The sequence below is a fragment of the Drosophila kikkawai genome, chromosome 2R (assembly GCF_030179895.1).
Source record: "Drosophila kikkawai strain 14028-0561.14 chromosome 2R, DkikHiC1v2, whole genome shotgun sequence".
NCBI lineage: Eukaryota > Metazoa > Arthropoda > Insecta > Diptera > Drosophilidae > Drosophila > Drosophila kikkawai.
Window position 1 is genome coordinate 20,256,504 of NC_091729.1, and position 13,309 is coordinate 20,269,812.

At 35.3% G+C, this 13,309-nt stretch overlaps 6 protein-coding genes across 11 annotated transcripts; 2 read left to right on the forward strand and 4 right to left on the reverse strand.

The window, feature by feature from the left end:
* Positions 1–415: 415 nt before the first annotated feature.
* Rap2l (Ras-associated protein 2-like) lies at positions 416–3,812 on the reverse strand. Of its 2 annotated transcripts, none has more exons than XM_070284327.1 (4): positions 3,673–3,812; positions 931–1,068; positions 721–838; positions 416–644 (listed from the first exon to the last, which is right to left on the reverse strand). In XM_070284327.1, the coding sequence occupies exons 1-4, from the start codon at positions 3,697–3,699 to the stop codon at positions 487–489; spliced, it is 441 nt and encodes a 146-aa protein (XP_070140428.1). In that variant the 5' UTR covers positions 3,700–3,812; the 3' UTR covers positions 416–486. The 2 variants fall into 2 exon arrangements, with proteins under 2 accessions (XP_070140428.1, XP_017018459.1); XM_017162970.3 differs by lacking the exon at positions 3,673–3,812 and adding an exon at positions 2,049–2,530.
* Positions 3,479–4,280, forward strand: RpL39 (ribosomal protein L39). The gene is made up of 3 exons (XM_017163168.2): positions 3,479–3,603; positions 3,691–3,794; positions 4,117–4,280. Exons 1-3 carry the CDS (start codon positions 3,601–3,603, stop codon positions 4,163–4,165), a joined length of 156 nt encoding a protein of 51 aa, XP_017018657.1. The 5' UTR covers positions 3,479–3,600; the 3' UTR covers positions 4,166–4,280.
* A 698-nt stretch (positions 4,281–4,978) lies between these two features.
* RpL12 (ribosomal protein L12) lies at positions 4,979–5,922 on the reverse strand. Its single transcript, XM_017163165.3, has 5 exons — positions 5,901–5,922; positions 5,773–5,834; positions 5,596–5,669; positions 5,353–5,533; positions 4,979–5,245 (listed from the first exon to the last, which is right to left on the reverse strand). Exons 2-5 carry the CDS (start codon positions 5,807–5,809, stop codon positions 5,040–5,042), a joined length of 498 nt encoding a protein of 165 aa, XP_017018654.1. The 5' UTR covers positions 5,810–5,834; positions 5,901–5,922; the 3' UTR covers positions 4,979–5,039.
* Positions 5,923–6,677: 755 nt separating this feature from the next.
* On the reverse strand, positions 6,678–8,370 carry eEF5 (eukaryotic translation elongation factor 5). Of its 2 annotated transcripts, none has more exons than XM_017163166.3 (4): positions 8,251–8,370; positions 7,526–7,733; positions 7,030–7,231; positions 6,678–6,961 (listed from the first exon to the last, which is right to left on the reverse strand). In XM_017163166.3, exons 2-4 carry the CDS (start codon positions 7,729–7,731, stop codon positions 6,890–6,892), a joined length of 480 nt encoding a protein of 159 aa, XP_017018655.1. In that variant the 5' UTR covers positions 7,732–7,733; positions 8,251–8,370; the 3' UTR covers positions 6,678–6,889. The 2 variants fall into 2 exon arrangements, with proteins under 2 accessions (XP_017018655.1, XP_017018656.1); XM_017163167.3 differs by having other exon boundaries at positions 8,255–8,325.
* A 161-nt stretch (positions 8,371–8,531) lies between these two features.
* On the reverse strand, positions 8,532–10,715 carry LOC108072129 (rho GTPase-activating protein gacF). The gene is made up of 4 exons (XM_017163164.3): positions 10,627–10,715; positions 10,506–10,567; positions 10,228–10,433; positions 8,532–10,168 (listed from the first exon to the last, which is right to left on the reverse strand). The coding sequence occupies exons 1-4, from the start codon at positions 10,673–10,675 to the stop codon at positions 8,581–8,583; spliced, it is 1,905 nt and encodes a 634-aa protein (XP_017018653.1). The 5' UTR covers positions 10,676–10,715; the 3' UTR covers positions 8,532–8,580.
* A 221-nt stretch (positions 10,716–10,936) lies between these two features.
* On the forward strand, positions 10,937–13,294 carry ppk29 (pickpocket 29). 4 transcript variants are annotated; one of them, XM_070283986.1, is made up of 12 exons: positions 10,942–11,153; positions 11,205–11,426; positions 11,489–11,840; positions 11,896–12,032; positions 12,091–12,187; positions 12,242–12,313; positions 12,381–12,496; positions 12,549–12,631; positions 12,690–12,737; positions 12,794–12,881; positions 12,935–13,053; positions 13,112–13,294. In XM_070283986.1, the coding sequence occupies exons 2-12, from the start codon at positions 11,320–11,322 to the stop codon at positions 13,213–13,215; spliced, it is 1,323 nt and encodes a 440-aa protein (XP_070140087.1). In that variant the 5' UTR covers positions 10,942–11,153; positions 11,205–11,319; the 3' UTR covers positions 13,216–13,294. The 4 variants fall into 4 exon arrangements, with proteins under 4 accessions (XP_070140088.1, XP_070140087.1, XP_041632791.2 ...); XM_041776857.2 differs by having other exon boundaries at positions 10,942–11,426; XM_070283988.1 differs by lacking the exons at positions 10,942–11,153; positions 11,205–11,426 and having other exon boundaries at positions 11,596–11,719; positions 11,778–11,840.
* The last annotated feature ends 15 nt before the right edge of the window (positions 13,295–13,309 follow it).

Consider the following 13,309-nt stretch of genomic DNA (forward strand, 5'->3'; position numbering starts at 1 on the left):
GTTTTTCAGTACATTTCTGTTGTTCAAGCTCAAGGAAGATAAATAGCGATACATTAATTTAATGTACAATTATCATTAAATTTTATATTACTCAATTTCAATCATTACTGATTTCCCTGGAAAATATAATTAATAAAGACCTATCTAAATGGGCCTAAGATTGAATGCATCCCCTTGATTTTATATTCTTGATAAAGATAATTCCCCATCATACCTAGGCAACTGTTGCCCATTTGATTAGGTTAAGACCTCATAATTCATATTTCAGTTTTGAATTTTTGTATTTTTAAATCCAGAGATGATCTATTCCCTCGGCTCTCTTTAATGAATCACGATTCCATATCGTTCAAAAGAATAGGTAATAACTCAATATTAAGTAACCAGATATTTTAGACAGTGACAACACCTCCATGACTTGTTCGTTATCTATTAAATATTAGTAATTTTATTTTTTAACTATAATAATCTTACAATTTTACAAAATTTCTATAAAAGCGTACAACAACAGTAATTTTTTTTTTGCCGATTCTCTTGCGTCAAATTCATCTCTCGAACGATGGTGGCGAATACTTCGTTAACGTTTATCCGATCCTTTGCAGATGCTTCAATAAATGGACAGTCCCACAGTTGTGCCAAGGCATTACCTTTTAATTGAAAACGTTAAACGTTAGTTAAGGCTTACGAATACCAGATGCTTGTTGTTGAGTTGAGTATGCTTACCTTCTGCGGTGGATACCTCTCTTTGGCAATCTAAATCGAATTTGTTCGCGACTAGTAGGATTGGTGCCGGCTGACTTCCTTTAACACGAGTGATCACATTTTTCATACTAGAAATATCCTGTGAAATATATATACAAATTATAGATTTTACCAAGTGTAAAAATTGTTTATTCCAAAAGTAACTGCCGGTGTGGCAAAATGCGTTCATACCTGAAATGTTTGATGGTTCGTAAGTGAATACATTACAATAAAACCATGACCATTTTTGATATAGAGATCTCTCATGGATGCGAATTGCTCTGTGCCCGCTGTATCCAAAATTTCCAAAACACATGGCGAGCTGTCCACCTGAGAGATATTAAGGAAAAATGGTTGAAAGTTATGTTAATACCAAACTAATACGTCATCAATCAATCAATTATTCGCAGTCCAAGGGTGGGTGTATTTCAATAGTTGTACTTTTCGTTAAAATAAAGCTGCAATCTTAGGGGTTGCACAAGTGCTTTCCGTTATTCGGGGTTGTATTTACCGTATTGTGGATATGTGCGTATGCGGAAGAAACAGCTCTTCCTTTGTCTTTAACATCATTAGATGTTATAGTCAGCTCTTGATGAACATTGAATGCATTTCGCAACTACAGACATTACATCTGACTATACATACATATGCATACATACATATGTACATAGAACTCCGTCTCGAGACTGCTGTCCGATGAACTGTAGTATGCATGTAAATGTGTCATTCATATCTTTGGAACGAGTTTAGGCGCTTGCATTCGTGGGTCTCGCAAATAAAAAGGGTAGAAATGAAGCTGGCTCGGCCAGATACAAGGGGAAATGTTATATTACGGTTTCCAATTAACTTAGCACGGCCAGCTGACACAAATGAATCATCTTAAAACTGGCTTGGCCATTAATCCTTACACCAACACCCACACGCCTATGCACAACTGTGCACATTTGGTTGCACAGACGCATGTAAATATGTTCGTATGCGCGATTATTTATGAATTACATACTCTGTGTGGGTTTACAACGTCCTAAGTATGTATGTGCACATACATAGATACAAATACTCGGGCACATTTCGCACCTACAAGAACAAACTATATGTACATATGTGCATATACAATTAATCGCCCATTATATGTATCTACGTACATATGTATATACATATGTCTGTATATGCCTGTAAGCACAGACGTTTATATGTATGTGCGTGATTACGCTCAGTATATACATAAGTATGTGCGTGTGTCTGCGTTCCGTTTGTAAATTGATTATGTCTGCCCCCTGATATCCAAGCGAACATTAGCGTTTACGTACCTCTATTTCCTTGCGGTAGAAGTCCTCGATTGTGGGATCATACTTTTCAATAAAGCATCCCGAAACGAATTGCACCGTGAGAGCCGATTTACCAACTCCCCCAGACCCAAGCACAACAACTTTGAATTCGCGCATTGTTAAATCAGCTTTTTGTGTTATTCGATGCGATTAATATACGTATGTATGTGCAGATGTTTGTTCTGTACGTGTTTATATTTAACACTATTCGTGTATATGTATTTCAACTTAAAAACAGTTTACAAAGCAAATATTATGTGTGGATTGACATTGCGTTAATGCACGTAATGCACAAATTCGTTGACAAGCTGCGGTCTACGTCTACTACTGTCTCATTATGCTGCGGAGGAGTTTGATTTGATTTTTCTTAAACACATATTATATTGTAAAATATAATAATCAAATGATAATTGATAAATGATGACACTGACACTTATGGAAAATGGAACGATGCAAATGTGTAGAGGAAATGAAATAATGGTTTTAGAACACAAATGTAAGGGGCTGTTGCACACGACGATGCGCAATGTTCCATTTCCGATAGTCTCGTTATCGGATTGACGCAAATAAATACATTAATTTTTGTACAGAAGAAATAAAACGAAATACTTATTTTATTGTATTGATACCGTAAATGATTGAAATTTTTTATATAATACCAATAAAAATATGTTTGTAATAAAAAGGTTTAACGTAGAAAAAAATTAATAACATACAGTCGCAAAACATAATTTTTTTTTATTTGTGTACAAATAAATTATTACTAACTATTTCGACTGAGAAACGGCATAGTTCTCAGTCGAAATAGTTAGTAATAATTTATTTTAGACGCAGAATTAATTTCAACAATCTTTATTTGTGTTTTGACGAGAAACTGATGTTCAATCAGATGTTATAGGATGGTGGATGGTGAGTGGTGCCTCATTACATTGCTTATTTTATATTCGTTTTGAAAATAACTGAAAAATATAAAAAATATATAAATAAATGTAAAGGGTAAGATATACATATATTTAAAGTTATTAAATAGTTGTAATAAAATAATATTCGTTTTTTTTTTATACAACTAATCAATAATTGTAAAATATAAAACCCTAAAATTATTTTTATACAACTTATTCAATAATTTTAAATATATATATACATCTTACCCTTTAAATGTCTTTTTTTAGAAATATATTTTACTTTAGTAAATTGTCATAATAGTTATGCATGATAGCAAAACGATAAGTATAATCAGGCTAAATTTATCGACAACTTTTTTTAAATCATAAATTCACATGGTACAAATTATTTAAATATATAATAATACTGTAATTAAATTACCAAAATATAAATAATATATATTTTATACGGTTACGCCTATTAATAAAAAATATTTTATATAATTAAACATCATAAGCAACCTGATATTTTGTTTCATGTTCATTTCCAACATTCCAAACTTAACATATATGAGAATATACATATCGACCGTGGTTCACCACTAATACTTCTTTCTTTCCGGTGTGGTTTGTCGAATAGATCGCACGAAATGGTAAGAAATCAAAATAATTCTTTGAAATCTTGGAATATTATTGAAATATCACAATACTAAAACACTTACAATTTCTTTCTTTGTTAGGCTGCCCATAAATCGTTCAGAATAAAGCAGAAGCTGGCTAAGAAGCTTAAGCAGAACCGGTCCGTTCCGCAATGGGTTCGCCTACGTACAGGAAACACAATCCGGTAAGTACATAATTTTTAAATTTATTCCAAATGAAATTTCAAGTAGTGTGTAGTATTTTTGTTAAATTTTTTGCCAATGACTGTTTTACAAAACAAGTCTCGTGCTTTAACAGAAACTGAGATGTGTTTGCTATGTCGTGAATATACTCTGCTTATTTTGTCAAAACAAACTTTGCAAAAATACGTTTCGCTTAAAATAAATCAATTGTTTAGTGATGCCATTTGTGCTTGGCAACACTTAGTGACTACTTACTTATTTATGTTTTTTTCTCGATATGCTTGTATGTAATTTTAATTAATTGTCTGCTTTGGTTATTTTCAGCTACAACGCTAAGCGCCGTCACTGGAGGCGTACCAAGTTGAAGCTGTAAGCTGTTGATTCCAGAAGCTCCACAATTTGTTGTTGGCATGCTGAAGATCTTTTTCAAGAGTATAAAATAAATTCGTTTACGATTTCGGATTAAAATAACTGTTTCACTGTAAGAACGTGTTTTAGTGGGAATATATGCTTAAATAACTTATTGGCGAGCCGAGATATAGAGTGAAATGTGAAAGCTTTTGGAAATTATATATAAATGCACTACCGGGAACCGGGTATTGGGTTTCCAGTTTTTGTTAAATTGTTGATACCATTAAACTAGGAAGAACTCTTCCGGTTGTCAGAGACTAACCAAGATTTTTAAACAAATGAAAGTGTTGGTCGATCTGCTCATGTTAATAGTAGCCTTAGTGCAAGTATCCTAACATTTTAAACTTTATTTCTGTACCCGGTCTAAGACCGTGGTCGACACCGCCCTATTTCGTGGATTAGTAAATACAATGTATCTCTGTTAAGCCCGTTTTTTGCTTGAACGATCCTTGTCCTTTACAAAAACTTTTGCCCATTCACAAAATTTGTTTTTGAAACGAAAAAAGTTCTCAATAGTAGAATTCCCCCACCTCGTAAACGTTATTCGGACTGAGTGTAGTCTTTATCAGCTGATCAATTTTCTCTAGTTTGATAAGCTGATTACAGACATCTTTTGTTATCTTCTCCAATTTTCAAGGTATCCGAAAATCACTTGATTTGCTTGACACAAAATCTCAACACTTCGATTATAAATTTCCACATTTTCAATACACATTTTAGAGCGCATCGCCAACAATTTAAACAGACAGGAACACTGCAGTAAAATACCATCCGATTGGGTCAATTATTACAGACTGTAACGCGTACAATTTATTAATTCTGGATTAAAAAACTGTTTATTCTGCGGGAACTTCAATGGTGCCCTCGTTAAGTTCGTCAATAACATCATGAGGGTGCTTTCCGTCAACGGTGCAGCCGACGCTCTGAGCGGTACCCAGGACTTCCTTGCAGGTTCCCTTCAGTTCACGGGCCATGGACCTGGGCCTCATCACTCGCGCGATGGCCAGGATATCGTCGAAGGCGATGTTTCCACTGTGCTTGACTGAAATATGGCAAAACAAAAAGAAAGAAGTTAGTCAGGTGAAATGCAGTTTTAAGCTTGATTTGGTTATAGAATCCACACTGCACTTTTAAGCCGAAAATACTTACTGTTCTTCTGCTTCTTGCGATCACGTGGGGGTTCCTTCAGAGCCTTGATGATCAAGGATGCAGCGGATGGAACCACGGAAATGGCGGCCTGTCTGTTTTGGATGGTCAGGCAGACGGTGATCTTCAGACCCTTCCAGTCGGAGGTGGCCTTGGCGATGTCATCACCAATTTTCTTGGGAGACTGTGGGAAAATATGCACAATTAACACAAGTGACAGGTAAACAAACACAAATTTTTGCTTACCAGACCGAGGGGACCGATCTTGGGAGCCAGGGACGATGTGGCGCCGACTTCTCCACCCACGCAACGCAGGTATACTGTAATAGACAAATTAATTATTATATGCGGACATTGGTATTCATTTATTTTATGTATGTTTATTCAAATGTAAACTATTCAAATAGGGTGAAAAAAACATACCCAATTTAACTTCCGTAGGGTCGAATTTGGGAGGCATTGTGGTATCTCGGCTGAAACAGTCGCTGTAATATAAAGATTACATTAATATTCGCCGATTTTCTTGAAAACATTTTAGCTCTGTACTGTACCGCAAAAAGACACACAGAAAAAGAAAGAAGAAGCTTATCGATTTCCGGCAAGACTGTATGAAAACTACCTATCGGGTAGAGCCATCGAAGTAAGTGGTATTCAAACTGGAACGTGGAAATGGAACACAATTAGGAAATGTTTTTAATTTATTGAAATTTATTACAATTATATGTATTATTTTATTAGCAATTGGTATAATTTATCAAGGATTTCGGATAAATTATTTATTTCATTTCTTTTTTAAAAAGAGTCTTTCTTGTGAGTCAAACTGTGTGACCGTATGTATATATTTATCGGCCATCAATTATACCGGTATAAACTATCGTTTCGTTTTGTTGTTTTATTAAATATATTTAATAAGGGCATAATATGTTCCGATCGAACCGTTTTCGAATGGCGTGAAAGTAATATATATATACACTCAATAAAAAAAAAATTATTTCTTGGTTTTGTTTTGAATTTCGATATCTTGGATAAAACAGTATTGGAATTGGGACTTTTGACCTTTCTCAAATTAATCTCTGCTCTCATAATTTTCAAGCATTACATTAATTCCATTTGTTATTAAAGAAGTCTATATGCTTAGCAAACAGAGTTTCCAAAAGCAGTAGCGTCACCCCACTAAGTATCCGCCCAGTTTTATAGCTGATGTATAGCTTGTGTATGTTCGGTACATATGTATGTATATACATATGTACGCACCGGAACAAAGTGCCCATAACCCCGCCAACATATGTATACATATGTACGTACATAAAGTAGATGGAATTTTGCGATTGATGTTGACGTTTAGGTAAAAAATTTTATTGGCAAACGTGTATCTTGTTACTTAGTTATTCAAACATGGATGCTTCGGGTTTTCTGTTATATTTATTACAATCGTTGAACCAGATTTAAGATGTAGAGCCAACTAGCCTATAACAGCATCTTTGAATAAATTTGTTTCAGATGTAAATGCAACAGAAATTTACAGCGACACATTATTTGCTTATTTGTCCAGAGCAGTATTGGTCTTAATCGCGATAACACACTCCTCTCCGCACGCCTTAAGAACGGTGCACTGAAAGAAGATAAATAAACAAACATAAAATATATGCATAAATAAAGGCGGAAAACAGGGCCACTTACCAGTAAGTCCTTGCCATTATCAAAATCAGCACGTAATTGGTCGCCCAATTCACCGTCTGGAACCTTCAAGTCTTCGCGCAAATCGCCACCCTCGTTCATCATGGTAAGGAAGCCATCATCACTTATAGCTATCAACTGAAGGTCTTCCCTTTTAACATGGGGCACGTCCATGTTATGAGTAGATGGGCAAATATCTTCATATCTGCAAGGTTGACACAAGAGTTAAGAGGTTTTTAGTAAGCACGATTTATAAGGATGAGCGAAGGTAGCAGGCACTCTAATTTTATCTCGCGCTGACATTTAATTCTTGCATAATTAAAATTTAAAAGGAAATAGCGTCAACGTATCGATTTCTGCTTTTCTTTAATAACTTTGTTGATAAGTTTAGAGGAAGATTAGATTATTTAAACTGCTTTCGGAAAATTGATAAAATTCATGATTGCCCACCGACGCCGTTCTTCGATGCTTCCTTTGTGTTGCCACCACAGATACTCACTTCTTGTTTGAGAAAATATCGATGCCGACCATGTGAACCTTGGCGTGTCCGTGCTTTCCAGTTTTCGAAGTGGACATCTCGACAATCTTGCATGGTCGCGACTTCAGCATGACAAATCCGTTTTTGCGCAATGCCGAGCATTGCATCGGATAAGTCGTCGATGCTCCGGAATCTGCGACATCGAATTGATCGTCTAGATCTGCCATATCTGCCACGAACACAAGAAGTTTAAGTTAATTATTTTGATAACTTTTTGTTGAAATATTCAGTCTGAAAAATGCAGGTTCACTTTATATACGGAGGCGTGTACATACATACACAAATTCGCACATCTGTATGTAAAAACATACGAGTGTATGCAAGCCGAAAATGCATACATATGAATTTATTTGCACATATATGCCTATACATACATACATACGTATGTATTTAAAATGTCGTATGCCAATGCACACCCAAACACTTTAATGTTCAAACATTTAAATTGGCAAAGTCATCTAGACGGGGCACTGAAAAGTTTTGTGTACTGCAGATTTGTATGTATGTAAATACTTTCTTTCACACATATTGAGCGTGTGAATACGGCCCGAGTTTAATTATACCCGAGCATTATATTTAACCACTCAAATACTTTACATATGCCATCAAACGGATTTTTAACATTTTGTACACATTCCAAGTGAATTTGCAAATTTTTAGACCGCAAAAAATGGCAAATTACTAACCTACTTGCACGTTCAGTGTCTGTTCCAACCGAAGATGTAAAATGAAAGAACCCTGCTATCGAATCAAACCCACGTTTTGTTTCCGGTCAAATATATAAAACCAGGAGTGCATCTTAGCTGTCGGCATTTTCGACACATCGTTCTGTCCATCAATTTGGGAATGTTGGAACTGGAACATAAAAAGTAGATTGACAAGTAAAATAGCAGATGTGTTCCCCGTTAAATAATAATAAATTAAATAAAACGCATATTTAAGGGGTGCTTAATAATGTCTCTGCAATTATAAATAATTTAATATGTTCTTTCGCGTGACTTTCAGACTATGCACATTTATTGCTGATTGACTTTCTTAAAATATACCTCTATTGGAAGGGACGGAATAAAATTATCATTCTCCAAATTAATGTTTTTTCTTGTGCTGTGCTGTTTCGACTTTACTTTTATGTTTGGCTGCCTCAGCTTTATATTTCCGCTGGATATTGTCATAATTGCAGATTCCGTTACCAAAGCGGATGCTGACTTTTCTTCTTGTATCCCATCGGCGCGGGATTTTGCAATTGTGTGGCTAAGTATTTTCGTTGAGTTTCGAACGCTTGGGCTTTCTGCAACATTTAGCTGTTTTCGACTGCTTACTGTGGTTCGCCGTTTAAACTTGTTGACCAAATCGATATCATCAGCTGATGCGTTTTTTAATATTTCTGGGGCAACAGTAGAATTGAAGAGTTTTCGTCTTTCGAACATTCTTTTTGGTTTCTTATGCTCCATTTTGGATTTATTGGAATTTGTAGAGTTTCGTAATATCTGAACTGGAGTTTTTTTAGTTGATGATAAAATCCTGACTTTTCTTAATTTTCGATTGGCATTTCTTCTACTCGTCGCGGGTGTCGGGGTCGGGGTTGTTGTGTTATCGCTTATTGTACTGTTACTATCGATAACAGCTGACGTCGTTACGTTTTGAATGAACTTTGACGTTTCCTTTGTGGAGACAAGGTTTTTCAAGTGAAGTTTTAGCAATTTGAGTTTAGTTTCAATATTTGAAGAAAAGTTTTTCGTAGCCTTTAATGATTTTAATCTTTGCTTATATGACTCCGTTGAAACATTTGGAGCTGAATAATTATTTCTTATAGGTTGAGCTGTTGTCCAAATTGTAGGGGCTTCAAAAACTTTCGCTTCAGTTTTAACGATTGTTGTTGTTGTTGAAGGCGCTGGTGTAGTTGTTGTTGTCGGAATTGTTGGACTAAAGAAACTAGAACTGCTTATGTACTCCGTGTTCATAAATGTGGGTTTGACTGGTAGCCATGCAGTTTCTGTCGTGGTAATTGTTGTTGGTATTGCGTGCGTTGTACGCTGGAAGCGCTCAGTAACGAGCTCTTTTGTAATATCGGTTGTGAAAACTGCTGGTTTTGGTCGAAATTCGTTGGTGTCTTTCACGGAAGGTTTTCCTGGCTTCGAACGGGGCAGAATGACATCGTCAAGCGTAAAAAAGGTATGCGCAACATAATTAAAAAACGGTAAATTAGTTGTTGTGACTGGCAATTCACTGACTGGCATGCTATGAGCAGTATATTGATCTTTAGCAAAGTCCGGAGGAGAGCTTCTAAAGCAGTCTTCGGTAGTTCCGGCGGCTGTGTTCATTATTCGTTCTGGGCACTTGTTGTTCCAACTTTCGCTGGAGTAGCGTGAATGATTCCACCTATTGGTAACTCCTATAAGACGCTCAGCACTAGGTGTTTTAGCCGTTAGGGGTACGAATGGATTCACAATTACGGGGGCTATATATTCCACAGGGCGGTGAATCGGACCTGTACTAAACAGCATTGAAGGATTCGGTTGAGCTGCAACGTAATCCATGGTTGTTGCAGGCGTTGTTGATGTGGTTTTAAATCCATGCATATTGTTTAAATCTCTGAAGACGCTTCTGAAAGATCCGAATTATAGGTAACAACGTACCGAAATATAGAAAATATATGTACGTACCTTTTCGAATTCCCAAAAGTATCGTGATACTGAACAGGCGAGAGCATTGCATATCGTGGCAACATTTGCATACTACGCATATAGTTTTTAAGTCGCATTTTTCCCACCATTATTGGTGTCCTTGAATTGTACCAATAGAATTTTCGCATCGCATTCGGGTGTTGCCTATATAAAACAATGGCTGGGTGGTGATCCATAGACCACATCTGAAAATTAAGGAGAGTTCCAACAACAACACTTTCGTTTTCTTTGTCCATTTGGTAATTTTAAGTATCTACCTGTCGCTTGGGTCTCATGTAGGTTGAAGATCCGTTTATATTGGCCAATATATAAAAAAGTCCTGGGGATCATAGTATTATGGGTTAACTGAAAGGATCAATGTGATCTTATTTTTCATACCTATAGCCACGTAAATGACAATAATTCCGTTTCTCACTTTCCCCAGCATAATGTACAAATACTTTTTACTGCAGACAACTACTGACGACTACTTGCATTAGTTTTTCATCTAAATTATTTGCTACTCGGTTTGCAAGAGGTACATCTATGTGTTTCCAACGTGAAAGGAGTTATAAACTTGAGAAATCATTCACAGTTATAGGAAAATATTGATTAAGTAATAAAATCAATTAAAAAATCGTAGTTTTATATACAGATTGTACTTTTATCTCCATCTATGATCTATCTATCTATTGCAGATAAACGTAGACTTTGTAAACTTGAGTGCAGTTTTTAATAATTAATTTGTATGCTATTTCCATGTGAATGATTTGAACTACAGAATAGCTTTCAGATGCTGCAGCCAAGCAATAGCGATAGCGTGTGTTCTATGGAGCATAAAACTCAACGCTTGGACAGGCTCATCTTCTCTGTTATAATTGTTGCATCTTTGCAAACATACATATAATTGCACACACACATAAGGGGTAAGTGCAAGTTTTTGAAAATAAATTTATTCATTTGTTTTATGAAAGTAGTATGGACATTGGAGGTACCCATCAAAGCATGGGTGTCCAACTAAAGGATGACTAATAAAACCGAAATTGTTGCGTGCCTATATATATAATTATATAATTGCGTGTTTAAATATTCATGTATTCATGTATTGCATTATTGATTAAAGCAAAAGTGAGGAAAATGTCGTTGAATGCAGTCAGGGTTCTTTCGGGACTCGTTAAATTTTTGTTTAAAAAGAAAAGGTAAAACAAATTCAATTTAAATTTCTTTCACATAAGTAAGTAAGAATCTAACTTTATCACAGAATATATTGGATATTTGTGCTCTTCATATCCGGATGGAGTACAGTTTCAATATTTATTCTAATGAAGAATCGATTTGAAACGGATTCCACGAGCATTGGAGTGACAACTGCTTACAGCCGTTGGACCAATACTTTTCCCTCGATTGGAATATGTTTGTCTAAGAATCGAATAACCGACGATTTTACAAATGCTGTGAAGAAACGCTTTCCTGGCGAAAAACCCTCTTACACGTATATAAGAACCTTATATGATTATCTCTTTATAAACCCGAACAACTTGTACTTGAAGGGGGAATATTGTAAGAATTATAATTCCACCTGCGGAGTTGATATATTGGCTATGAGAAGAGAGGTAATTTTTGTTGACCGTTCTGCTTAATTTTTTAGTCAAATGATTTATTATACAGTTATTCGCCATGGTATGCACAGAATTCTTTGAGGAAATTTACTTCTCTGAAAAACTGCTCCCAGACTGCGAACAGATATTCAAATTTCATGAGCTAGAAGTTGGTTATTGCTTTTTGGCTAACAATTTACTTGACTAGTAAGTAGAAAATAGTTTTGAGTGCATTTTAAGCTAATAATTAAACTTTCTGTCTAAGTAAAAATATCAATGAAATGCCTTTGCGCTACTCTTCGTTGGACAAATATCGCAATCTGCGATTGATATTACGAAGTGGTCTGGTCTACCGTTATGATGTATGCATCGAAATAATAATTTAATAGATTAATAATTGGTATTTCCCCTTCTAGTTGTATATTAATAGTCCCGAAGATTTGCCTTATTTTAATGCCGTATCCTATACTATAACCGGTGAGCCCACGGTATGGTTTATAAAGTCTACTATCAAACATCATTGAAAAACTAATATTATAAAGATCAACCCTAAAGGTGCATAGCTTCAATGCTGAGGAGATTTACAATAACGAAGACGTGATTTATGAGCCAGTTTCCCAAAGGATGTGTAAATTTCCAAGTGAAACCACAACACCGGGAATGTCGTACAGGTTATTCCTCACAGATTCATTTGCTAAAGCTATGAGATAACTCTTTATCCAGTTTTAGCATATGTATGTCCAACACTCGAAGCAAAATTGAAATGGAAATATGCAATTGCACATTATTCAGTCATTTTGATCGAAGTATGCTAGTCACTTGATAAAAACCACTTGGTGGAAATATAATTGATTTTATTTTTAGGTTCAAAGAACTATTGCGGTGTTGATCAAATAGCATGTTTGGATGCAGGTAGTCTTTCATAATTTGTTTTACAATACTCTACATGTGATGGTGATTGATTTTAGGAAATCTCGCCGGAAAGGTAAAGGACTATGTTGGATTTAATATGGCTTGCTTGCCATCCTGCATGGAACAGCAAATAACCTTTGTGGGGTAAGGAAAGCATCCTCATTTAATGAATTAATAATTAATAAATCATTTTAAAGGTCTCGTGAAAAAACGTACAATATATCCGAAAGCTCTAATTTTGTTGAAATAGAAATAGCTTCGCCGCCAACGGCCAGGTATTACAGAACAGTAACTCAGACTAAACTCGATTTAATAGGTGAGGATTTATCCTTTTTTATACTATTCTAAACTAAATATTTTTATTTGAATTATAGTGGCCATTGGAAGTGTTATAGGACTTTTCTTTGGTGCATCCATTTTGAACCTTTTAGAAATTATTTCATTCATTTTCAAGCAGTTCAAGAAAATGTTCTGTTAGACTAAAAGCACCTTATATGCTATTTACTTACCGATTATGCTGCTCAGATTTTATATTAAAAGCACAAAAAGCACATACTTTAAATGTTTATTAT